The 27,712-nt window shown below is 35.1% G+C and overlaps 1 protein-coding gene across 2 annotated transcripts; it reads left to right on the top strand.

The window, feature by feature from the left end:
- Positions 1-2,186: 2,186 nt before the first annotated feature.
- LOC130946360 (villin-2-like) lies at positions 2,187-5,698 on the top strand. 2 transcript variants are annotated; one of them, XM_057875096.1, is made up of 7 exons: positions 2,187-2,270; positions 2,423-2,651; positions 2,916-2,975; positions 3,936-3,996; positions 4,234-4,411; positions 4,515-4,647; positions 5,273-5,698. In XM_057875096.1, the coding sequence occupies exons 3-7, from the start codon at positions 2,956-2,958 to the stop codon at positions 5,286-5,288; spliced, it is 408 nt and encodes a 135-aa protein (XP_057731079.1). In that variant the 5' UTR covers positions 2,187-2,270; positions 2,423-2,651; positions 2,916-2,955; the 3' UTR covers positions 5,289-5,698. The 2 variants fall into 2 exon arrangements, with proteins under 2 accessions (XP_057731079.1, XP_057731072.1); XM_057875089.1 differs by having other exon boundaries at positions 2,190-2,270; positions 2,420-2,651.
- The last annotated feature ends 22,014 nt before the right edge of the window (positions 5,699-27,712 follow it).

A 27,712-nucleotide genomic window follows, 5' to 3' on the forward strand; every position in this document is an offset into this window, starting at 1 on the left:
GGTGAGATTATTACACTTAGATTCGTTGAATTTAATTGATAATAATAGCTGCGTTATTTGATTAATTTTTACAGAAAAAATAGGTGTACGTACAAGGCAGTCCTTACTTTTATAAATGAGCAAATTGATATCTGAATTTATAAATTGTGAATTAATTCAATTGTCGATAATATATTGTTGACATAAAGTATTAAAATATCAGTGTGACATTCTAACAGTAAAATTACATGGCTGAAACTTAGTATGATTAAATAAATGTCTTAAATTGATTAATTAGACTCAGTTTAGTTAATTAGTTTTATATTAGTAGAGACTAAAATAAATTCAATTAACTAATTTAAAATACCTATTTAATCATACTGAAGTCTTAGCTATATCACTGTATTGTATTTGGGCCGAAATGTCACACTACATAACAATTTATAAATTCAGGGACTAATTTAATGATTTTTGAAAATTATAAACTATTTTGATGAGTGTTAAAAATTTCAGGGACCAAACTAAATATTACCTCAAAAAAATATATAAATGATTCTAAATTTAATATGTCCACACTACTAGAAAATTAGTTATTACAGACGAATATTTTCGACAGATTTTATCCCACTGAAATACAGAGAGAATTCAGAGGGATTTTTTATCGGAAAACAAAAAAAATGGATTAACATAAATTACAGACAAAAAAAAAAGAATCCGTCGATAATTCCGTCGAAAAAATTAATTTTTTTCCGTGAAAAATGGTTACAAATAAAAAATCCGTCTGTAATTAAAGAGTAAAATGTTAAATTATTACAGACGGATTTCCGTCTGTAATTTAAATTAAATCCGTCAGAAATATTAAAAACCCTAATTGAAATATTGAAAAACCTAATTAAATCCCTTCGAAACAAACTCTAAGAGAAGGTGTTGTCGAACTCTTCATCTTCATCCCTCGAACTCTTCGCCCTGCAGCCCGCCGCCCGTAGCCACCGCAGTCTCTGCCGCCACTCTAGCCACGCAGCCCGCGCATCAGCCCTCGCAGCTCCTCGCAACCCCCACAGCCTCGCATCCCCGCAGCGGCGCAGCCACCGCAGCCCCTACACAGACACAGCCTCCACCGCCACCATAGAAGATCTGTCACCGTCGTAGGAAGCTGTGTCGCCGTGATTGGAAGCTCCCTCGCTGTCGTTTGGAAGCTCGTTGGCCGTCTCCTCTGTTCGAGCGCTCTCCTTCTCTCTGTGTGTTGCCGTTGTGTTTCTGCCACTGCCCTTCCTCCTCGCAGCTGGTGAGTACTGTGATAAATTGAGAACATTGAATGCTCATTTTGCTCATAATTTTGCTCATAGTTTGTTAAACAGTCACTTTGCTGTTCATAATTTTGCTCATTTTTTTATTTATACTTGTTCATAAGCACTGATAATATTAAATGCTGTGTACTTTGTGAATTTTGTTCATAAAATAAATGCTTGTTTGCAGTTCATAATTTTGTTCATATTTGTTCATAAACAATGAGGGTATACTTTGAGTGGGCGTTGTTGGACTTGTCTCTAGTAACGTGATGGCTGTTTTCCCTGTTAATGGATTTTAACTAATCTTATGGCTATCCACAATTTGCAGGCAAGAAACAGATTCATCTGAGCCTGTTACTCAAGCTGCCTAATTCAAGATGATGCATCTGGTTTCTTGTTATAGTGTTTACCCTCTAGCTGATCATGCTTTATGCATGCTCATCTAACCATTTGTCTTCCATGTGTTAATCCAGGGAAGTTCCAAGAATATTCCATCTGTTGAAAATTTTGGTCCATAGTGGAAAACTTCAGTGGGTTTCTTAAGAACTTAAGATTGTATAAGTATATTCTGAAATTTTAGTGCACTCTGCTGATCTATAATCCGTAAAGGCCAAGTAAGAAAGCGTAGTTAAACCCCATTGGCATCATTTTCAAATTACAAAGTTTTTTTTGTGTATCCTTAGTTGAGCTTCTTAATTTAAGATACAAAGCTTACTAATAAATTGGTATGTTGAGCTACTTTCTAGATTAAACCAAAAGGCAAAAGCTTCTAGATTAAACCAAAAGGCAAAAGCTTCTTTAGAAGCAGACTTAGTTTAGTTTATATCTTTATATGAAGTAGTATAAGGTTTCAACTTCTTAATCACATTATTATTTTTATTAAGCATTTCATGGTTCATTCATTATTAAGATTAGATTTTTGAAGCATGCCTTTCATATTAACATGCAGCACAACAACAACAACTGTCTCTTTGCTCTTCTCCAAGTTAGGAACAAGTACAAGTACAATTACTTACTTAATTAAAGCCCTTCTTCTTGTTCTTCTTATATATAGCATACTCTATGGTTATAAGCTTACACGGTTACAGTACTATATTATATTATTATTGTTGTTGTTGTTGTTAATTTATTATCTCTCTTTGTGGTGCTAGAAGGTGCTGAATTAAGGAGAGAAGAGAGAGAATTTTGAAGAGAAACAGAGATTAAAGTGGCAGAGGTTTAGTAAGAAGGAGGACCGGGAGTTGGAGAAACTGAGTCTAGAAAATGAAAGGTTGAAGCTTGAGAACGAACAAATTGCTTTAGAACTGAAACGGAAGGAAATCGGCGCTGGCTTTAACTAGGTCCACAGTCTTGCAACTTTTATGGCAATTGCATTATTTGTCTGTATGGTGCTCCTCTTTTTTCCCCTCTTTCTTTCTTTTTTTTCCATTACTGTCTTTCAGTAAGTTGTGGTTTATTTGGTTGAAAGTAACATGAGAACTTCGAAAAATCATTAATTATCCTTCCTGCCTGTAGTGTTTAAAATTGTTAATTTGGAAACTCAGGTGGGCGTTGCACAATGATTAGGCTTTGCTAATTCTAGAAATTTCATGTCTATCTTTTGTTTACTTATGACTGATTTTCTCTCTTTTTTTTTGGTGTGTGAAGAATTGTCAATTGTCAGTGAAGCAGGTTAATCCTAGGCAATATGTTGCTGAAATTCCTCAGGTTTGTTGTTTTCTTTTTCCTATCATTTTTTCACTATAGCATTGTTTGAGCTTCATAACTCTATCTTACTCTAAGAATAGGTTACTCAAGTTATGACTAGTTTCTTACTAAACATTGCTTATGCTTTTGATGGGGCTATCTTCCATGCCTGTTTATGAGGATGTTGTAGCATATGCAGATGGCCAGAATTGTTTTGTTTCCTACTAATGCTGTTAAATTATCATTTTTGTATAAGGAGTTCACTTGAACTTGCATGCTATTATTCTCAATTTTTGTATTTTTCATTGATCTTGCAGGAGTGACATCTTGGAGATATGAATAAGCAACTTAGGCTTAAGGTTTTGAAATATAACATACACCAAACATTTCAACATAGGAATTATTATTGCAACAATTCTAGCTACGGATGATACATGCCTCTTGTCATATTTATTTAATTAATTTAATTAATGAACACATTTTTAAATTAATTTATTTTCTTGAAAAATTAAATTTCAATTTTCAACTTGAGGCAGAAGGGTTCAATCTAAAAACTATGGAAAGCTTGTGGAGTTCAACTTCAGCTGCTACAAACAGCAACTTAATGGTTTTTTCTTGGATTGAAACTTGAGTCAAGTATTATACTAATGGTGTCAATTATTTTATAAAAGCAATTTAAAAATCATAGACTATATATATAGTAGGGATTTCTATCAATAGTAATTGACATGTTTACATTCTATGGGAAAAAGAGAAGTCACGCCCCTTGATCTTAGTGCAATAACCAAATTAAAAGTTTATCTATTTTGCTTTATCTAATGTTGCTTTCTTAGTTTCTTTCAATAGGTCACTTTCACACTATCATGTGCATATGATGAGAAATCTTGAATTTGATGTTAATTTGAACAGAGTCATAGTAGTTTTCCTTCTTATTTTATTTTGTTTTCTCCCTCAACGCCAAAATTATCTTTCAATCTGAAGAATCGTTGGTGGAGCTGCTACAAAATCTCGCAGACATAGATATTACATTTCAAGGTTGAAGGTAATTTAGCTTCTTTTTTTAGTTAATTTTATTTTCTTGTATAACGGGAAATAGTTTGAAGACTAAGGTTTAGGAAGCTCACTTTGATTGCTGCATTTTATATTACAGATTAACAATAAGCACAATGTTGATGAGTAAGCACTTGTTGATGAGTAACCAATTGAGTAATCATAGAGCTTTGTAAACTGAATGCACATTCGTTGGCTGAAAATGTAATTGATCATTTTCCTTGTGCAGGTCCCTTTTGCACGGTCTTCACTGAACCATGATGATGTATTCATCCTAGACTCACAGAATAAGATTTATCAATTCAATGGAGCTAATTCAAATATTCAGGAAAGAGCCAAGGCTTTGGAAGTTATCCAGTATGTGAAGGAAAAGTATCATGAAGGAAAGTGTAATGTTGCCATTGTTGGTAAGGGCACATAGTACATGTTTCCATGTCACTTTCCAAAAATCCTATTATAATTTTGTATTTTTATTTGTTTATGACAATAAAAACATGTTTCATGTTGCAGATGATGGAAAGTTGGACACTGAGTCAGACTCAGGTGAATTTTGGGTTATCTTTGGTGGTTTTACTCCAATTGGAAAGAAAGTAGTTAGTGATGATGATATCGTTCCTGAGACAACTCCTGCCCAACTCTTTAGGTAAGTTGATTTTATTGTCATCTCCCCTGACCCTGTTTCTTCTTGATGCATGCTTCAAAAAGATATAGTAGTGATATTGTCAATGATTTTTAGCTAAGATAAATACACAACAAAGAGATTCATTGGCTACTACCTTTTAAACATTTTGCCTAATGAGTAGATCTACTTCTCTGCTAGCAACTCAAGACAAAAAAATGATTCTTTTGTTGATTATAAAAATATTGTGCTACTTTTAAATGAACTTTTGGAGACATAAGGGAATCTTGATTAGAACTAAGTATTTGGAGTATCCTCATTGTCAGAAATCTGTAGACGTCTTACCAAGTTACCTTGTTGCATGCTGGCCATAGTAGTGCCAGTCTTTTCTCTTTTCTTTTGTTATTAGTGGTAAATTTAATAATTATATTTAGGTAGGTACAGGTTCAGGTTTTTCCATCTTTGCCGAAAAGAAAATTGAAGGAAAGAATATCATAGTATTTAAATTAAATTTGCCAAAAAGAAAAATGAAGGAAAGATATCATAGTTTTTAAATTAAATTGAACATCTCCAAATCAAGTCACAGATCATGATGATTTCATACTCCGTTGGAACTTGCCTTTCTTTCTAATACTTTCTACTCTCACAGTCACAGGATAGATTGAATGGGCTGAATCAATGAGGACCAAGACAAAGAGCAGAAGCTTTGGCTGTTTTAAACTCTGCATTTAAATCGTCATCCGGAATCAAAAGTTCTAGCTCTAAAACAACTGGAAGAAGTCAAGGATCACAAAGAGCAGTAGTAGTAGCTGCTCTCTCTCAAGTTCTTACTGCTGAGAAGAAGAAACAATCACTTGATTCTTCTCCTGTGGCAACCAGAAGTCCTGTTGTAGAAACTAGCACTTCCGGTGAGAAATATAGCTCTTATTGTCCAAGTTAAATGTGTCACAAAAGAAAGATTAGCTATTATGAGAAGGTTAGAGCGTCAAGTAGTTCTAGTGCAGTTCCACTACTACCGCCACCGCCGCCACCCTCAATGTCTTTGGATGAGGACTATGATGATGATGAGGATGAAGATGACACTGAAGATTATAGCTGATAGTTTTAGTATGGTTGAACAATATACTAGGAATTATAGTTGATGATCAATACATTTTATTTATGTTTTGAATTATATTGACTTGCTTGTTTATATTCATAATACGATGAATTTGTTTATTTTTTGAAATATTATAAATATTCGAATACAAATTAGATAAAAATTTGTATTAAATTTATATTTATTTTGTATGAAAACAAGTTTATTTTGTAATTAGAAAAATAAAAAAATTCTATTTTACTTTACTGACGGATTTACAAACGGATTTTCTGTCTGTAATCAGAATGTAAGATGATTTTCCAAAGTTCAAATTACAGACGAAAAATTTGTCGGAAAATCCGTCTGTAATTACAGACGGAAAATACGTCAGAAAATCAGTCCGTAATTACAGACGGAAAATTTGTCTGAAAATCCGTTTGTAATTATAGACAAAAAATCCGTCGGAAGGTTCGTCGCCTTTGGGAAATGGATAGAAAATTTACAGAGGGAAAATCTGTCGGTAACTGGTAAAAATCCGTTTGTAATTTTTTGACGGAAAAAAAATCCGTCGGTAAATAATTTCCGACAGAGCTTTTACAGAGAGACAATCCGTCGGTAATTTCGTCGGTAACCAAAAATTCGTCTGTAATAAAGACCAAATCCGTCTATAAATCTGTCTGTATTAATTCATTTTTTAGTTGTGCCAATTACATACACAATAATTCATTTTGGGTTTGAACTATCAATTAACATAAGTTTATTATTGTTTTATACTAAAATTCTATCTTTATTTAGAGGGTAAATATTGTTTAAGTTTTGCATGTTTGAGTTAAAAATCATATGATCCTCAAATTTTTTTATTATTTAATTTCATACCTAACATTTTCACATTGGTCCTTAATTTTTTTATTTCCAATATTAGCATACTCTTATCATTCTCTCATAATTTCATACCATTTCTTCATTTTTTTTCTCTTTTTATAATCTCTAAATCCTAATCCTAATCCTAATCCTAAATCCTAAACCATAGTTATCAGAACCGAACGGATGATCGAACCGGTCAAGCTACTGGATCACTGGATTATTGGTTCAACCAGTAAATCACTGGTTGAACCAATTAATCCGGTCCTATATAAATAAAAAATAAAAAATAGTAAAAAATTTAAAACTAAAATTTAAAATACATATTTTTACTAATATTTTAAGAATATCTAGCTATTCTAAAATAATATAGAACAGGAACAAGAAGTATTTTCTTAATTTTATTCTATCATAAATATTTTTATCTTGTTTTTATATTAAAATAACTATTATTTTCAAATTTTAATAATTTATTAATTAGTTTATATCTATTATACTATTATATACTAGAAGTATTTATTAAAAAATAACATTAATATATTATATAATTATGAAAGAAAAAATAAGTGAGTTTATAATTATTGTTAAATAAAAATATAATTAATTTAAGAATGAGTGAATTTATAACTAAAATTAAAATAAATTAAATAGAAGTAAACTACTTGATGATATATATATATATATATATATATATATATATATATATATATATATATATATTATAATTTGCATATGTATTATTGAAAAACAAGATTGCTTGGTGGCAAGGAAAGGTTTTTATCTCAGAAAACAGGGGTTTGAACCCCATATCACACATTTTGGGTGATTTTGACTTTCAAGCGGTTTGGTCGGACTGGTCTTACCGAGTTTGACCGGTTCACTCTGGGTTTGACCGCTTTGTTCCAGTTCTGTATATATATTATAATTTGCATATACTAGGTCGTTCACTGGTTTTTCGGTCGAACTGGCCGATCCGGTCCGATTTTAATAACTATGCCCTAAACCATCCCACCCCACCTTCACCATCTTCATCATCATCTTTCTTTTGTATGCTAAAGATGCTATCGACTACATTGTCTTCCTATAAAAGCCCAGTCATATGCCTTTAGATATTGTCCACTTTGGCATTCTGGTTCTCATGGTTTTGTTTTTGATAAAGCAACGAACACCATTCAACCCATCAAAACATGATCACAAGAAAGAGGTCTCCACATTCTTATAAGGCATATTTTGTTTTCCTCTCCACCTGATGTGAGACTTTTGGAGGTGTTTAAAAAAACTCGAATAAAAGGAAATAAAGAGGATATCGTTCAAAATATATTACACAACCATATATACTAGTTTGGCTTAGACTTGCTTAGATTTAGTCTTCAACTATAGTTGAAATTTTTTAATATAAAATAATGTTACACAATATTATTTTCTCAAGTCTTAGCTTTTCAAGCTAACCCTTAACTCAAATTTTACAAATTTAATAATCTTATGTATTCTTTTCCCAAGACTTCTTAGACTAAGCAACGACTCAATATTAAAAGATCTAAGAACCTTAAATCTCCCAATAGAACACAACATCCTAATCATCTTTAGTATGTTAGAAATAATCTTTCTATTTGGATTCTTTAATGTCATGAAACATCTCCCTATTCACTTAGCATACGAAGCATGGGTGTGTGGTCTGGTGTAGTATCGATGGATGTATCCCTTTGAGCATTAGATTGGTATTTATAAGAGGTCAGTTAAGAATAAATCCAAGAAAGAAGAGTTCGTTGTGATGCATACTTGTCGAAGAAAACTGCCTATTTTTGTTTTTCCTACTTTGAGCCTCACATGCAATCAAGTCGCATAAGAGTGAGTCGTAATGATGATCGTGGCGAGGGTTCGTTTAAACCACGTTGTCCATTTCAATCAAGCTAGCACTCTTGGGGAAGGAACATACTAGATAGTTGAACTTTACGAAACTAAACTCACTTACACATTCTCCTGAATTGTCTTGAAGTCGATGAAATTAGAAGGTAATATCATATAAGCATCTATTCAGTTAAGATAAAAAAAAGTTAACTTAAACAAGTTAAAAATAAAAGTTAGTTGCTTTGCCTGCAGGTTGTATGATGTGTTTTACGACATAGAAAACATGCAAAATTTTCCTACATAGTTTCAATCACATGTGAATGATCCTAAAACTGAGTAACATATCCCCGTCTATGTAATATGGTTTAGAGTCCTAACAAGTAGTGTACTAGTTGGAATATGATAAAAGTCAATAGAACGAAATTTCACACACTAAAATATGCTTGAGGAAGAGCAATGTACATCATAGGGGTTTTTTCTAAAGGGTGATTTTGGGAAAGTGAATGTGATTGGTTTTAGTGGTTGAATGAAATTTAAAAAATTGAGTATCTGGGTGCACCAATGAAATGGGTAGTAATATTTAATTGTGAATACTATGATCTTGCAAGGCCTCGAGACACTCACACACACAAAGACTATAAGATCATTGAGGTTAATCATGTTAAGATGTATGATAGATATGATTCATTCATTCTAGCAAGTGTTTTACATGCAGTACCCCAGAAGGTCTAGATTTAACTGGAGAGTTGTGATCATATACAAACCAATATATAGGGTTGAGACTGAGGAAAATGATTATGTGTAGGATGAGACATTCTAAAATCTTGATGCAAACCCTATAAGAATGATAACTGAAACTAAAATTCCAAACATTTTTAGCTTCACCATCAGAAGAGGTTGACATAATAGACCTCCCGATACAATATCTTTAAAATATGGATGAAAAAGATGATGAGAATGATGAGGATGGTGAACAGTGATGACAATTATAATTCTACCTTTCTGTCTTTTAATGACTCCAAGTAAATATGATTATTTTGAGTTTATGATTTATTTATTTTATTATTTTTTCATTATTATATGTGTCTTAATATAATAATATTGTTCTAACTTCTTTTGTTTCTTTTACGTTAGAGACATGGCATGAGATAGTGGTAGGGAATGAGGTGATAGTGGGAGGGTAGTGGTCGTAGAGGGTGGCATCCGTGAGTATCCGAACAGGGTGTAACGTCTACACAACCGACCACCCTGCAGAGACTAGTGTGGGATAGAGGTGACTGGTATATTTTACATTTACATGTTTAATTAATTTATAGTACAATATGCATATATCATACATTAGTGTAACTTGGGTAATCATAGTTAGGACCTTCCGAGGTCCGGGATAGAGAGAATTACTTAGGTATTCAGGAATCACTATAGGTGGTTCATACCTAAGTTTAGCATGACTCTAGATAGCATTCACAATCTTCAGTGGCTACTATTTATGATAATTAAGGTTTTTTTTTTAAGTTCAAATTATAAATTTGTGTCAATTTGCAAAATGTGTAATTCACTTGCGTATGGTATTGTAGGAACACTTTTAAGTTCATCCAGGGAAAAGAGAAGAAAATGTACAATTATTGGCACAGGAGAGCAAACATCCACATGCAGACTAGATCTCAGATGTTAACCTTGCCCAGCTGATAGAGTTCTAACACAAAGGATTATCGGACAACTTGCACAAAGATGCAAGCCAATTGAGCATTCGAGATCAGGGGATATATATAGATTAGAGGGTCTACTACACACAGAAAAACGACGAAGCAGATGTTTCATATAACTTAATTGTTGAATTGTGTTATTAATTTATCTACTTTATTATTCATGAATATGATACATAATGACTTCCTATTTTTCCAAATTGTATTGTAAGTGGATGAACTGGCTGGGTCACAAACCCTTTTGTAGCGAGGTCATTGAGAGGACACACACGAAGAAGGATGGTTGCTCCAAGTGAGTTGAAAAGAGATTTGAGGACACTGTTATAAGTTATTCAAACCCTTACAACTATTCAATTTTATGGTTTATCTATTTAAATTTTGTTAAACCTTATCTGATGTGAACTCAACGCCCGTTTGAGGATACCTTTGCACAATTCAGATTGCTCAGGGGCCCTAGAGCTGTCATCCATCTCTGAGGATGAGTTGTGGTCGCATACTGCAAGCGGCCGCTAGTGAGGACTCTACGATTCTCCGATGTGGGATCCACTATAAGCAGAGGTATAGACATTACGGAGCAGGTTATCCTACTCAACACGAAGCTCCAGTAGGATTTGGAGCGAGAGTTGCAGTACCATAAAAGAAGACATGCGGAGCTGAAGGCAAACTACCAGCAGGAGCATGACAAGTGGAGGCATGCTCATTAGAATCATGAGGGGGAGATCAGCTTCCTCCAACAAGCTGTCGATACCCAGCTCTCCGATCTCAACCAGTGGAAGAGTCACCGACATATACTCCTTCATGCGAGAGAGGTTTGGAAGCATCTCGTCAAATGGTATGCCAAACATGTGCCATCTTCTCCATTGCCTCCATATCAACATTCATCTGGTTCTTGACTGCTGATGCTTCTACCACCATGATACGTGAGCATCTTATACCCTTTTTCTAGCTATTTTTATATTGTTTTTTGTTAGATTTTATTTACTTTTACTTAATTTTAGTGCAAAAATTATCTTTGGATGCTACTTTGGGTTTTTCTTGTGTTTTTATGGTTTTAGGTAAAATTCGGAGCAGTCTGGAGAAGCCTGAAGCTAAAAAGGAAAATGCTGGCATTACACTCCCTGGGCACTAAACGCTAACCTGGCATTCAACGCCAGCAGGGGGCAGAGACCAGAAGCGCGCTTCTCCCTATGGACGTTCAACGCCAAATCCTGGAGTTGAACGCCAACAAGCAGTCTGATTACACTCTATTGAGCCTCCAAGTGGATTTAGCACTTATTAGTTTTATTTTATTTTATCTTTATTTACAAACAATATCTTTTTAGGTCTAGCATTTATTATTAGGTTAGTATTTAAAGGAAAAGATCAATTAGGTTTATCATCTTCTTCCTTCCGCACTTTTTAAAATCCTATTTTCTCTATAAGTTATGAGCAACTAAATCTCCTGGTTAAGGTTAGGAGCTCTGATTATTTCTATGGATTAAGATTATTATTCTTCTACTTTAATTAATGTTTGATTCAATTCTAAGGTGTTGTTTTCGTTATTAATCTTATGAAACTGGGTGGAACGAGAGTATGACCCTTTTTCTACATGAGTTCTTGTGATTCTCGGGAGAGCTATCTCGCTTGAACTAAAACTTGAAAACACTCCTCCTAAATTGCTAATTACATAAACTAATTGGGATATGTGACATATATTCCTGTTAGCTTTGGGTAATTAGGGTTTTTGTGGCGCTAAACTAGTTTTCCGAACCTAACCCTCCAATCCGAATTGAATGACCACGGGAGTGGCATTTGATGAGGATTAGAGGAGATTGAATCGCTAAGGGATTAGGGTTTAATCACTTACAGTTTGCCATAGAATGAATCATTCATTGTTAAAATAGTTGGTAAGACATTTTAATCCAGAAAGATAAATATCTCCAAGACCTTAACTGTTTTCTTATATTGATTTTACACCAAATCCTTATTGGCTTTCTTTATTGTCTTTATTTATGCATTTTCAATCACAACCATTTTTACTGTTTGCCTGACTAAGTTCAACAGGATAACCATTGCTTGCTCAATCCAACAATTCTCATGAGATTGACCCTCACTCATCTGAGGTATTAATTGGATGACCCGGTGCACTTGTCGGTTAAGTTGTGCTAGTTCTAATTTCGCTTACCAAGCTTTTGGTGCCGTTGTCGGGGATTGTTCGTGATTGACAACCGGTGGTTGTCTTGTTGCTTAGATTAGGTATTTTTATTAGTTTTTGTTTAATTATTTTTTTTATTTTTTTGATTCCTATTTTGTTTATTTTCCTTAATTTTTTATTTTTTATCTTTCCTGTTATTTTCGAATTTTGTTTATTTTTATTTAATTTCAGATTTTAAGTTTGGTATCCTTTAGGTTTTATATTTTCTTTTAAAAAATTTTTTGATTTTTTTCTTTAATTAATTTAAATTTGTTTTCGAAAACCTTTTTAGGTTTTTTGTTCATCCTTGTTTTTGAAAATTTTTAGTTGATTGTTTACTGTATTTTATTTTATTTTCTTTTAGGATATCTCATTAGGAGTTCTTTATACTCTAACATAGAGACTCTCACTTTTTCTTTGTTACTTGTTGTTTATGAGTTACAACAAGGACAAAGAACTCCTTCTTGATTTTGATCCTGAGCTTGGGAGGACCTTAAGGCGGCATTTGCAACAAACTAAAGCTTACAAAGCCGGAGAGAATCTCACGGAAATTTTTGAGAAGTTGAAGAAATCACTATGGATGGAGGGAATCTGAACGCCGAAGAGCAAGCAAAGAAGGTGCTTGGCTCATACACTGCACCCTCACTTGACTTCTACGGGCACAGTATATCTGTACCCGCCATTGGTGCCAATAATTTTGAGCTTAAGCCTCAACTAGTCATTCTGGTGCAATAGAACTGTCAGTTTCATGGACTCCCGCAGGAGGACCCCAACAAATTCATATCTGACTTCCTGTAGATCTATGATACGGTCAAGACGAATGGAGTGAACCCTGAGGTTTACAAGCTCATGCTCTTTCCTTTTGCTGTAAGGGACATTTTAAAACTGTGGCTTGATTCTCAGGCCAAGAAGAGCTTGGACACATGGAACAAGGTGGTCACAGGATTTATGACCAAATTCTTTTCACCACAGAAGTTGAGTAAGTTTAGAGTGGATGTCCAGACCTTCAGATAGAAAGAGGGAGAGTGCCTCTATGAGGCATGGGAGAGATACAAGCTGATGATCAGGAGATGCCCCTCACACATGGCTTTAGACTGAACTCGACTGCAGATCTTTTATGATGACCTCTCTGAGATGGCCAAGATGTCATTGGATCATTTTGCAGGTGAGCTTATTGAAATGGTTGCCAACAACCAGTACATGTACACTTCTGAGAGAAATTTTGTGAACACTGAGACTACTCAAAAAAGAGGAGTCGTAGAAGTGGACACACTGAATGCCATATTGGTGCAGAATACTCAAGTCCCAACCGATAAGCATGATCTCCCAACAATTTATTGAAATGCAAGTTTCAGCAGTCAGTACTCAAGATGCATCTTATGACATGACTGGGAGCTACACTCAAGGAGGAGACGTATGTGATGTTGCTCAACCCACGTATGTGAAGGAGGATTTTTATTTGACGGGTTAGGCTATGCTCAAAAAAGCCCCAAGTTGGCTATGAAACTGAGCCAAAATTGGCCAAATTGGTGTTGTATGACACGACGTTCATGCTGTCTCTAGCAATTTCATGCACGAGCAAGCCAGGACGTAACATAAGCACATGATCGTTTTGCACATAAGCTCTCCCTCTAACAACCTTGATTAAAATCCTTAATCTTTGCTTATCCAACACTTTATTGGCTGATTATTGGTTAAAGAAAATGATAAATGCTATGATGCCTTATACATGATACTTAATTTGCTAAAAAAATAAATAATTAATATTTAATGCATTTTAAATATTTAATTTTTATTTTAAAAAGTAATTTCGATAATTTAGACACCAAAATAAAAAATAATATAAAATTGGCCAAACAAAAATGAATTCCATATACACAAAGCGAAACATGCACTTTACTAGTCTGAAATAACTTGTTTCTCAATTATAAAAACACATCAGAAGAGTTTTTCCATAATGTTAATCTAATTTTTGTTATGAAAGAAAATAGCTATGTCTATGCCAAAAACATCTACTTCCTACCATTAGAATTGAGCCACTCGCAATAGGTTGGGTTAGGTATATGAATTACGCACACCCATCTAAAATTGAAATCATAAATATATCACACTCATCAGAAGCAATAATATTTTGAGAGCACAGATTCTACAACTTTATCTTCATTTGGTTGCGTCTTTCCTTTCTTCTCTTCCAAGTCTCATTGTGACATTAGATACTGTCTTTTCACAAATTAAAGTAAGAAAACCCATTAGAATATTGAAAATTTTTGTAGAGATCGGTACATATATTTTAATTTGACACTATATACACGTTTCTTTCTAAAAAACTTCAGTTGTTAGCAAATATTAATTACATTTTAAATTTTCTTATGGTACCAGAACATTAATTGGTTTAGTCACATTTTTCTCAGAATACTAACTAGTTTAATTAACTTCCACTTTTCTATAGTAACGTAAGCACCTAAGCTATCCACTCTAATAAAAAAAGATGATAAGAAAAGATCTTCTATTTGGCTCAACATATAATAAGAATAGACTTGGAAGAAAACTAAATCTTAATAAGATCTCATTAATTAGAAGGTATGAAAATAAATATTTAAAATTAAATTGAGAAGGTGACCCATATAGCCAAGCATCACGGGTTGGAGGCCAACTTCCAAGTGGTTTTTTGTGTGGCTCACTATTATGGATTTTTGTGTTAAAATAATGCAAAAGTTGGTACTTCACTTTGTCTTACAAGACTATCACAATGATAGTGTTGATTAATAAACGAAAAAACATCGTTTTCTACATTGATTATGGCATGGAGTGAGCTATGCTAGAAGCATAATTAGTCAGAAAAAAAGAAATGAATAATATATACATATATATTAAACAAGCATGGAGTAGCACAGTACAAATGAAAGTGTCTGACTATGACTCGAAAGGGTATGAACAGAGGAGCTAGACAAAAATCGTTGATAACTAGGCCAATTGAAATTACGAAATGTTGCACTTTATTTACTTAAATTTTAAAATTTAGTTTAAATGGACAAAAATACATGTGAAAATATTTGTAGTGAACACACATATACATCAAAATTTGTAAATATGAAAATACATCTCAGATATTGTTTTCAATGAACAAAATTCTCATACTGATTAGTAAGGATTTGATATTTATATATCTTTAGTGTATATATATTTTTGTTAAAAGATTATTTTTAATAGACAAAAGTACACACCAAAGATTCATAAGTATCAAAGTCTTATTAATAGCATAACATTTTTATTATCAGAAATCGTCTTTGAAGTATACTTTTATATTTATGAATTTTGGTGTAACTGTTGTCTACTTTAAACTTTTTACGTATATTTTTGTTCATTTACTCTAAAAATTATATATTAACTCTTCGAATTAACCCGTAAGATTTTAATTGTTTGTCCAAATCAAAGTGTCCATATGCTAGATCTGATGGGTTTAGACAGCATTTTTAGCTTAACTCATTCATTTAATTCGATCAATGAATTGGATTAAATAATATTTTTTTTCTTTTAGCCTATTCCAAACCTGACCCGTTTAGAGGGGGATCACTACTAGAAAACTGCATATTATAGACGGATATTTTTGACAAATTTTATTCTACGAAAATACAGAAAAATTTTTTGATGGATTTTTCGTCGATAGTGACAAAAATGAATTTGCACAAAATTTATCGATAGATATAAAAATCCATCTGTAATTTCGTCAATAAAATTGTCGTTATTCATAGAAATTAATTACAGACAAATTTTTTGACAGTAAAAAAACTAGTGAAATGTGTTTTACTCTCTTTTTACAAAGGTTGATTAGGTTTCGAGTCCCCTGTCTCATACATCACATACACAGAATGCCTACTCCATTGATGCGTGAGCATCTTTATTGTTTTTCTTCCTTCATGATTTTTATTTAATTTGCTAAGAATTTCTGTTCGATTAGCAATGATTTCATGGTTAATTGAGCATTACTTTAAATTAGTTGAATTTATTGATTACAGGATAATTTGAAAAGGAAATCGACAAGGAACAAAGAGAAAACAGAGGATAAGAGTAATCAAATGCAAGAAGTACATGGCACTGAAGCAAACAGAAAACTCTCTGGACTAAACAGAGAGCTCCCTGTGTTGAAATCAAGCTTCACGTGTAACGTGGGGAGAGCAACGTGCCACGCCAAACCAATGATGCACTCCCAGCGCACTAAGTACTTCAACGTGGGGCGTGGGAGCAGTGGCGTCCAATGTCAAAACAGAAGTCTTGTGTATGCATGACCCATGCGTACGCATGACCCTTATTCAACATGGGATACGAAGACTTTCACGTGGGATATTGACCATCATGCGTACGCATAACAAGAGGATTTTAAGCTATAATGCGTATGCATGGGCATGTGTACGCACAACACCTGGTTCGCGTGGGACGTGAGTTTTTCTACGTGTAATGCTTGGGAGCAAACAGAGGCTACAATTGAAGGAAATCAAGACCACGTACCACATGAGACACTCTATGTGCAACGTAAGCTAGCCAAAGAGTGAATTGGATTAAGAACAAGCCCTACGTACAATGTGGCTGAGGTCTTAAAGATGCGAGAAAGGCGGGTGCCCTCTAAGTTGACCACTCGGGCACTGATGGGCGGATAATTTATACGCTTTTTGGCATTGTTTTCAGGTAGATTTTAGTAGGATCTAGCTACTTTTTAGTATATTTTTATTAGTTTTTAAGCAAAATTCATATTTCTGGACTTAACTATGAGTTTGTGTGTTTTTCTGTAATTTTAGGTATTTTCTAGCAGAAATTGAGGGACCTGAGCAAAAATCTGATTCAGAGGCTGAAAAAGGACTGCTGATGCTGTTAGATTTTGACCTCCCTGTACTCGAAATGGATTTTTAGGAGCTATAGAAATCCAAATGGCGCTCTCTCAATTGCGTTGGAAAGTAGATATCCTAGGCTTTCCAGCAATATATAATAGTCCATACTTTGCTCGAGTTTTGATGACGCAAACTGGCGTTCAAACGCCAACTTCCTGCCCTATTCTAGCATTAAACGCCAGAAACAGGATAGAAGCTGCAGTTAAACGCCCAAACTGGCATAAAAATTGGTGTTTAACTCCAAGAAAAGTCTCTACACATGAAAACTTCAATGCTCAGCCCAAGCACACACCAAGTGGGCCCGAAAGTGGATTTCTGCATCATTTACTTATCTCTGTAAACCTTAGCTACTAGTTTTAGTATAAATATTACTTTTTCTCATTGTATTAGATATCTTGGTCATTCTGGTTCCCACTCTGGGGCCGAAGCCAATGAACACCATTATCACTTATGTATTTTCAATGGTGGAGTTTCTACACACCATAGATTAAGGTGTGGAGCTCTGTTGTTCCTCGAGTATTAATATAATTACTACTGTTTTCTATTCAATTCATGCTTATTCTTGTTCTAAGATATACATTTGCACACAAGAACATGATGAATGTGATGATTATGTGACGCTCATCACCATTCTCAACTTATGAACGCATTCCTGATAAACACTTCCGTTCTACATGAAAACAAGCTTGAATGCATATCTCTTGGATTCTTGATCCATGCGTTTGATTGCCTCTCCTGACAACAGAGCCTTTAATTTCTTGAGATTAGAGTCTTCGTGGTATAAGCTAGAATCAATTGGCAGCATTCTTGAGATCCAAAAAGTCTAAACCTTGTCTGTGGTATTCCGAGTAGGATCTGGGATGGGATGACTTTGACGAGCTTCAAACTCATGATTGTTGGGCGTAGTGACAAACGCAAAAGGATCACTAGATCATATTTCAACACAAGTGAGAACCGACAGATGATTAGCCCTGCGTAACCCGTAGTTGGACCATTTTCACTGAGAGGACGGGAGGTAGCCATTGACAACGGTGATATCCGAACATACAGCTTGCCATGGAAAGGAGTATGTATGATTGAATGAAGACAGTAGAAAAGCGGAGATTCAGAAGGAATAAGGCATCTCCATACGCTTATCTGAAATTCCCACCAATGAATTACATAAGTATCTCTATCTTTATTTTATGTTTATTTATCTTTTAATTATCAAAACTCCATAACCATTTGAATCTGCCTGACTGAGATTTACAAGATGACCATAGCTTGCTTCAAGCTGACAATCTCCATAGGATCGACCCTTACTCACGTAAGGTATTACTTGGACGACCCAGTGCACTTGCTGGTTAGTTGTGCGAAGTTGTGAAAAAAGAGTTGAGATTACAATTGTGCGTACCAAGTTGTTGGCGTCATTAAGATCACAATTTCGTGCACCAAGTTTTTGGCACCGTTGCCGGGGATTGTTCGAGTTTGGACAACTGACGGTTCATTGGAGGACGAAATTGTGATTCATACTTAAATTGTTGTTCGAAATTGATTCCCAGGTAATGGCCCAAAAACTTGGTGCTCAATACCATGGTCTAAACATAATTTCACAACTTCGCTCAACTAACCAGCAAGTGTACTGGGTCGTCCAAGTAATAAACCTTAAGTGAGTAAAGGTCGATCCCACAGAGATTGTTGGTATGAAGCAAGCTATGGTCATCTTGTAAATCCCAGTCAGGCGGATAGTAAATGGTTATGGAGTTTTCGAATATTAATAATAAATAAACATAAAATAAAGATAGAGTTACTCATGTAATTCAATTGTGAGAATTCCAGATAGGCGTATAAAGATGATGTGATCCTTATGAATCTTTACTTTCCTACTGCCTTCATCCAATCCTTCTTACTCCTTTCCATGGCAAGCTGTATGTAGGGCATCACCGTTGTCAATGGCTACATCCCATCCTCTCAGTGAAAATGGTCCAAATGCTCTGTCACAGCACGGCTAATCATTTGTCGGTTCTCGATCATGTCGGAATAGAATCCCTTGTTTCTTTTGCGTTTGTCATCACGCCCAACAATCGCGAGTTTGAAGCTCGTCACAGTCATTCAATCCCTGAATCCTACTCGGAATACCACAAACAAGGTTTAGACTTTCCGGATTCTCATGAATGCCGCCATCAATCTAGCTTATACCACAAAGATTCTGATTAAGGAATCCAAGAGATATGCGCCCGGTGTAAGGTAGAACGGAAGTGATTGTCAGTCACGCGTTCATAGGTGAGAATGATGATGAGTGTCACGGATCATCACATTCATCATGTTGAAGTGCAACGAATATCTTAGAACAGGAATAAACTGAATTGAATAGAAAATAGTAGTAATTGCATTAAAACTTGAGGTACAGCAGCGCTCCACACCCTTAATCTATGGTGTGTAGAAACTCCACCATTGAAAATACATAAGTTATGAATGTCCAGGCATGGCCGAATGGCCAGACCCCAAAATATGATATGAAATTCAAAAATAGGGAGAAGGACCAGATATGTGGTCAAAAGACCGAATGGTCAAAGACAGCTAATACAATAGTAAAATGTTCTATTTATACTAGACTAGCTACTAGGGTTTACAGAAATAAGTAATTGATGTAGAAATCCACTTCTGGGGCCCACTTGGTGTGTGCTTGGGCTGAGCTTGAGCTTTACACGTGCAGAGGATTCTTTTGGAGTTGAACGCCAAGTTGTAACGTGTTTTTGGCGTTCAACTCTGGTTCGTGACGTGTTTCTGGAGTTTAACTCCAGAATGCAGCATGGAACTGGCGTTGAGCGCCAGTTTACATAATCTAATCTCGAATAAAGCATGGACTATTATATATTGCTGGAAATCTCTGGATGTCTACTTTCCAAAGCCGTTGAGAGCGCGCCATTTGGAGTTCTGTAGCTCCAGAAAATCCATTTCGAGTGCAGGGAGGTCAGAATCCAACAGCATTAGCAGTCCTTTGTCAGCCTTTTATCAGAGTTTTGCTCAGGTCCCTCAATTTTAGTCAGAAAATACCTGAAATAAAAAAAAAACACACAAACTCATAGTAAAGTCCAGAAATGTGAATTTTACATAAAAATAATGAAAAACATCCCTAAAAATAGCTAGATTATACTAAAAACTATCTAAAAACAATACCAAAAAGCGTATAAATTATCCGCTCATCATTCATCTTTTTGCTTAGATTAGGTAATTTTCTTCTTGTTTCAACCTTTATTTTATTTCAAAAAGTTTTCAAAAATCTTTCAAAAATTTTTCTTCTTTTTCGTTTTTCCAAAGTAATTTTAAAAAAAAAATTCAAAATTTTTTTAATAAAATCATAAAAATAAAAAATATTTTGTGTTTCTTGTTTGAGTCTAGTATTAATTTTTAAGTTTGGTGTCTTGCATGTTTTAATTTTTCTAAAAAAAATTTTGAAAATTCATACATTGCATTCTTCATGATCTTCAAGTTGTTCTTAATGAGTCTTCTTGTTTGATCTTCATATTTTCTTGTTTTGTGTCTTACCTTGTTTTTCATATGCATTTTTAGTGTTAATGTCTAAGCATTAAAAATTTCTAAGTTTGGTGTCTTGCATGTTTTTCTTTTCTTGAAAATTTTTCAAAAATAAGCTCTTGATGTTCATCATGATCTTCAAAGTGTTCTTGGTGTTCATCTTGACATTCAAAGTGTTCTTGCATGCATCACTGGTTTTCATCCAACATTTTCATGTTTTGAGTCATTTTTGTGTTTTTCTCTCTCCTCATTAAGAATTAAAAAAAATCAAAAAAAATATATTTTCCTTATTTCACTCATGAATTTTGAAATCTTTGGGTTGACTTAGTCAAAAATTTTTAAAATTAGTTGTTTCTTGTTAGTCAAGTCGAGATTTCAATTTCAAAATCTTTTTCAAAATCAAATTTTTTTCCTTTGTTTTTCAAAAATCTTCAAAAATATTTTTTCAAAATCTTTTTTCTATTTTCACCTCATATTTTTCAAAATTAATATTAACAATTAATGTTTTGATTCAAAAAATTTCAAGTTTGTTACTTTCTTGTTAAGAAAGATTAAAACTTTAAATTTTAAAATCATATCTTTTGATTTCTTGTGAGTCAAGTCATTAATTCTGATTTTAAAAATTAAATCTTTTTCAAAATAAATTTCAATCATATCTTTTCAACCATATCTTTTCAAACATATCTTTTTCAATTCATATCTTTTTTTAAATTAATTTCAAAATCTTTTCTAACTTCTTATCTTTCCAAAATTGATTTTCAAATATTTTTCAATTAACTAGTTAACTTGTTGTTTGATTTTAAAATTCTTATCTTTTTCAAAATCACCTAACTACTTTTCTCTCTCTAATTTTTGAAAATCATTAAACTTCTTTTTCAAAATTCTTTTTAATTAACTAATTATTTTAACTTTTAATTTTATTCCTTTTCTTAATTTTTGAATACTAACTAATTTTTAAAACAAAAACAAAAATATTTTTCTTCTCTTTTAGTTAATATTCGAATTTCCTCTCTCTCTCATCTCTTTCTAATTATTTTATTTATCTACTAACACTTCTCTTCTACTCATAATTCGAACCCTCTTCTTTTCCCTCTCTGTGTTCGAATTCTTCATCCCTTCTCTCTACATCATTCTTCTATTCCTTTCTTCTTCTACTCACATAAAGAAATCTCTATACTGTGACATAGAGGATTTCTCTTCTTTTCTGTTCTCTTCTTTTTCATATGAGCAGGAGCAAGGATAAGGACATTCTTGTTGAAGCCGACCCTGAATCTGAAAGAACTCTGAAGAAGAAGCTAAGAGAAGCTAAAGCACAACAATCCAGAGAAAACCTTACAGAGAATCTCAAAAAAGAAGTAATGGCCGAACCCAACAACAATGCAAGGAATATGCTTGGTGACTTCACTACACCAAATTCCAACTTCCATGGAATAAGCATCTCAATCCCTGCCATTGGAGCAAACAATTTTGAGCTTAAGCCTCAATTAGTTTCTCTGATGCAACAGAATTGCAAGTTTTATGGACTTCCATCAGAAGATCCTTTTCAGTTTTTAACTGAATTCTTGCAGATCTGTGATACTGTTAAGATCAATGGAGTTGATCCCGAGTTCTACAAGCTTATGCTTTTTCCTTTTGCTGTAAGAGACAAATCTAGAATATGGTTGGACTCTCAACCTAGAGATAGCCTGAACTCTTGGGATAAGTTGGTCACGGCTTTCTTAGCCAAATTCTTTCCTCCTTAAAAGTTTAGCAAGCTTAGAGTGGATGTTCAAACCTTCGGGTAGAAAGAAGGTGAATCCCTCTATGAAGCTTGGGAAAGATACAAGCAACTAACTAAAAAGTGTCCTTCTGACATGCTCTCAGAATGGACTATCCTGGATATATTCTATGATGGTCTGTCTGAATTGTCTAAGATGTCATTGGACCATTCTGTAGGTGGATCTATTCACCTGAAGAAAATGCCTGCAAAAGCTCAGGAACTCATTGAAATGGTTGCAAATAACTAGTTCATGTACACCTCTGAAAGGAATCTTGTGAGTAATGGGACGCCTCAGAGGAAGGGAGTTCTTGAAATTGATGTTCTGAATGCCATATTAGCTCAGAATAAAATGTTGACTCAACAAGTCAATATGATTTCTCAGAGTCTGAATGGATTGCAAAATGCATCCAACAGTACTAAAGAAGCATCTTCTGAAGAAGAAGCTTATGAAACTGAGAACCCTGCAATGGCAGAGGTAAATTACATGGTTGAAGCCTATGGAAACACCTATAATCCATCATGGAGAAATCATCCAAATTTATCATGGAAGGATCAACAAAAGCCTCAACAAGGCTTTAACAATAATAATGGTGGAAGAAACAGGTTTAGCAATAGCAAGCCTTTTCCATCATTCTCTCAGCAACAGACAGAGAATTCTGAGCAGAACCCATCTAGCTTAGCAAATATAGTCTCTGATCTATCTAAGGCCACTCTCAGTTTCATGAATGAAACAAGGTGCTCCATCAGAAACTTGGAGGCACAAGTGGGCCAGCTGAGTAAAAGAGTCACTGAAACTCCTCCTAGTACTCTCCCAAGCAATACAGAAGAGAATCCCAAAAGAGAGTGCAAGGCCATAACTGTGATCAACATGGCCGAACCTAGAGAGAGTGAGAAGGCAGTGATTCCCAGTGAGGAAGACCTCAGGGAATGTCCACTGGCCATTAAGGAGTACCCCAATGAGGAACCAAAGGAATCTGAGGCTCATATAAAGACCATAGAGATTCCGTTGAACTTCCTTTTACCATTCATGAGCTCTGATAACTATTCATCTTCTGAAGAAGATGAAGACATTGTTGAAGGGCAAGTTGCTCAGTATTTAGGAGCAATCATGAAGATGAACGCCAAGCTATTTGGTAATGAGACTTGGGAGGATGAACCTCCATTGCTCATTAATGAACTGAATACCTGGGTTCAGCAAACTTTACCTCAAAAGAAACAGGATCCTGGTAAATTTTTAATACCCTGTACCATAGGCACCATGACCTTTGAAAAGGGTCTATGTGACCTAGGGTCAGGTATTAACCTCATGCCACTCTCTGTAATGGAGAAACTAGGAATCTTTGAGGTACAGGCTGCAAGAATCTCACTAGAGATGGCAGACAAATCAATGAAACAGGCTTATGGACTAGTAGAGGACGTGCTAGTGAAGGTTGAAGGTCTTTACATCCCTGCTGATTTCATAATCCTAGACACTGGAAAAGATGAGGATGAATCCATCATCCTTGGCAGACCTTTCCTAACCACAGCAAAAGCTGTGATTGATGTTGACAGAGGAGAGTTGGTTCTTCAATTGTATAAGGACTACCATGTATTCAAGACTCAAGGTTCTCCTTCTGTACACATGGAGAGGAAGCATGAAAAGCTTTTCTCAATACAGAGTCAAACAAAACCCCCACATTCAAACTCTAAGTTTGGTATTGGGAGGCCACAACCAAACTCTAAGTTTGGTGTTGGGAGGCTCCAACCATGCTCTGAACATCTGTGAAGCTCCATGAGAGCTCACTGTCAAGCTATTGACATTAAAGAAGCGCTTGTTGGGAGGCAACCCAATTTTATTTATCTATGTTATTTTATATTTTCTTTAGGTTGATGATCATTTGGAGTCACAAAAACAACTGCAAAAATTAAAATAAAATAAAAAATAGCATTAAAAATAGCACACCCTGGAGGATGAGTTTACTGGCGTTTAAATGCCAGTAAGAGTAGCAGAATGGGCGTTAAACGCCCAGTCTGGCACCATTCTGGACGTTTAACGCCAGAAATGGGCACCAGACTGGCGTTTAACGCCAGAAAGAAGCAACAAGCTGGCGTTAAACACCAGACACAGGTTACAGCTTGGCATTTAACGCTAGAAACAGGCAGCAGTCTGGCGTTAAACACCAATATTGCATACAGAAGGCATTTTGCACGCCTAAATGGGGCAGGGATGAGAAGTCCTTAACCCCTCAGGATCTGTGGACCCCACAGGATCCCCACCAACCTCAACTTATTCTATCTCTCTCTCTCACACCTTTTCATAATACTCTTCCCCAAATACCCTTCACTAATCACCTTATACCCCCTTGGCCGAATTCACTCTCTCCCTCCATCTCCTCTATTTTCTTCTTCTTCCCCTTCTTTCTTTCTTCTTTTGCTTGAGGACGAGCAAACCTTTTAAGTTTGGTGTGGTAAAAGCATTGCTTTTTGTTTTTCTATAACCATTTATGGCACCTAAGGCTGGAGAAACCTCTAGAAAGAAGAAAGGGAAGGCAAAAGCTTCCACCTCTGAGTCATGGGAGATGGAGAGATTCATCTCAAAGGTCCATCAAGACCACTTCTATGAAGTTGTGGCAAAAGAAAAGGTGATCCCTATGCAATTCAGCTGGAATTGTCATAGAGGAAGACATCCTCATTGAAGAGGACAAGTCCATCACTAAAAAGAGGATAGGAGCACCAAAAGCACTAAGGGTGGAGCACCAAGAGCACTCCATCATTCTCCATGAGATTAGAGAAGATCAAAGAGCTATAAGGGAGGAGTAACAAAGGCAAGGAAGAGACATAGAGGAGCTCAGGCATTCCATTGGACCTTCAAGAGGAAGAACTAGACGCCATCACTAAGGTGGACCTGTTCTTTGATTTCCTTGTTCTTATTTTTCTATTTTTCGAATTTGATGCTTATTGTTTGTCTATGTTTGTGTCTTCATTACATGATCATTAGTGTCTAGTGTCTATGTCTTAAATCTATGAATAACTCCATGAATCCTTCACCTCTCTTAAATGAAAAATGTGCCTAATTACAAAGGAACAAGAAGTACTTGGATTTCAAATTTTATCTTGAAATTAGTTTAATTATTTTGATGTGGTCGCAATACTTTTTGTTTTCTAAATGAATGCTCGAACAGTGCATATTTTTTATAGTGAAGTTTATGAATGTTAAAATTGTTGGCTCTTGAAAGAATGATGAACAAAGAGAAATGTTATTGATAATCTGAAAAATCATGAAATTGATTCTTGAAACAAGAAAAAGCAGTGAAAAAGAGAAAATAGCGAAAAAATGGCGAAAAAAGGGGAAAAGAAAGAAAAAGAAAAAGCAAGAAGAAAAAGCCAATAGCCCTTTAAACCAAAAGCCAACGGTAAAGAGGATCCAAGGCTTTGAGAATTAATGGATAGGAGGGCCCAAAGGAATAAAATCCTGGCATAAGCGGCTAAATCAAGCTGTCCCTAACCATGTGCTTGTGGCATGAAGGTCTAAGTGAAAAGCTTGAGACTGAGTGGTTAAAGTCATGATCCAAAGCAAAAAGAGTGTGCTTAAAAACTCTGGACACCTCTAATTGGGGACTTTAGGAAAGCTAAGCCACAATCTGAAAAGGTTCACCCAGTTATGTGTCTGTGGTATTTATGTATCCGGTGGTAATACTGGAAAACAAAGTGCTTAGGGCCACGGCCAAGACTCATAAAGTAGCTGTGTTCAAGAATCAACATACTGAACTGGGACAATCAATAACACTATATAAAATTCTGAGTTCCTATAGATGTCAATCATTCTGAATTTCAAAGGATAAAGTGAGATGTCAAAACTGTTCAGAAGCAAAAAGCTACTAGCCTCGCTCATCTAATTGGGACTTAGTTACATTGATATTGTGAGATTCATTGTATATTCTCTTCTTTTTATCCTATTTTGTTTTCAGTTGCTTAGGGACAAGCAACAATTTAAGTTTGGTGTTGTAATGAGCGGATAATTTATACGCTTTTTGGCATTGTTTTTTGGTAGATTTTAGTAGGATCTAGCTACTTTTTAGTATATTTTTATTAGTTTTTAAGCAAAATTCACATTTCTGGATTTTACTATGAGTTTTTGTGTTTTTCTGTGATTTCAGGTATTTTCTGGCTGAAATTGAGGGACCTGAGAAAAAATCTGATTCAGAGGCTGAAAAAGGACTGCTGATGCTGTTGGATTCTGACCTCCCTGCACTCGAAATAGATTTTTTGGAGCTTCAGAAACCAAAATGGCGCGATCTCAATTGCGTTGGAAAGTAGACATCCTGGGCTTTCCATCAATATATAATAGTCCATACTTTTCTCGATTTTTGACGACGCAAACTGGCGTTCAAACGCCAACTTCCTGCCCTATTCTGGCGTTAAACGCTAGAAACAGGATAGAAGCTGCAGTTAAACGCCCAAACTGGCATAAAAAATGGCGTTTAACACCAAGAAAAGTCTCTACATATAAAAACTTCAATGCTCAGCCCAAGCACACACCAAGTGGGCCCGAAAGTGGATTTCTGCATCATTTACTTATCTCTGTAAACCTTAGCTACTAGTTTTAGTATAAATATTACTTTTTCTCATTGTATTAGACGTCTTGGTCATTCTGGTTCCCCCTCTGGGGCCGAAGCCAATGAACACCATTATCACTTATGTATTTTCAATGGTGGAGTTTCTACACACCATAGATTAAGGTGTGGAGCTCTGCTGTTCCTCGAGTATTAATGCAATTACTACTGTTTTCTATTCAATTCATGCTTATTCTTGTTCTAAGATATCCATTCGCACACAAGAACATGATGAATGAGATGATTATGTGACACTCATCACCATTCTCAACTTATGAACGCGTGCCTGACAAACACTTCCGTTCTACATGAAAACAAGCTTGAATGCATATCTCTTGGATTCCTGGTCCATGCGTTTGATTGCCTCTCCTGACAATAGAGCCTTCAATTCCTTGAGATCAGAGTCTTTGTGGTATAAGCTAGAATCAATTGGCAGCATTCTTGAGATCCGGAAAGTCTAAACCTTGTCTGTGGTATTCCGAGTAGGATCTGGGATGGGATGACTGTGACGAGCTTCAAACTCATTATTATTGGGTGTAGTGACAGACGCAAAAGGATCACTGGATCCTATTCCAACACAAGTGAGAATTGACAGATGATTAGCCCTACGTAACCCGTAGCTGGACCATTTTCACTAAGAGGACGGGAGGTAGCCATTGACAACGGTGATACCCAA

The sequence above is a fragment of the Arachis stenosperma genome, chromosome 1 (assembly GCF_014773155.1).
Source record: "Arachis stenosperma cultivar V10309 chromosome 1, arast.V10309.gnm1.PFL2, whole genome shotgun sequence".
In the NCBI taxonomy this organism is placed as follows: domain Eukaryota; kingdom Viridiplantae; phylum Streptophyta; class Magnoliopsida; order Fabales; family Fabaceae; genus Arachis; species Arachis stenosperma.

Excerpts from the sequence above, each read along its gene's own strand:
- LOC130946360 (XM_057875096.1), top strand. The coding sequence starts at position 2,956 with ATGTTGCTGAAATTCCTCAG. Across the intron at positions 2,976-3,935 it reads ATGTTGCTGAAATTCCTCAG|AATCGTTGGTGGAGCTGCTA; the intron begins GTTTGTTGTTTT and ends TTCAATCTGAAG. Across the intron at positions 4,412-4,514 it reads GTGTAATGTTGCCATTGTTG|ATGATGGAAAGTTGGACACT; the intron begins GTAAGGGCACAT and ends TTCATGTTGCAG.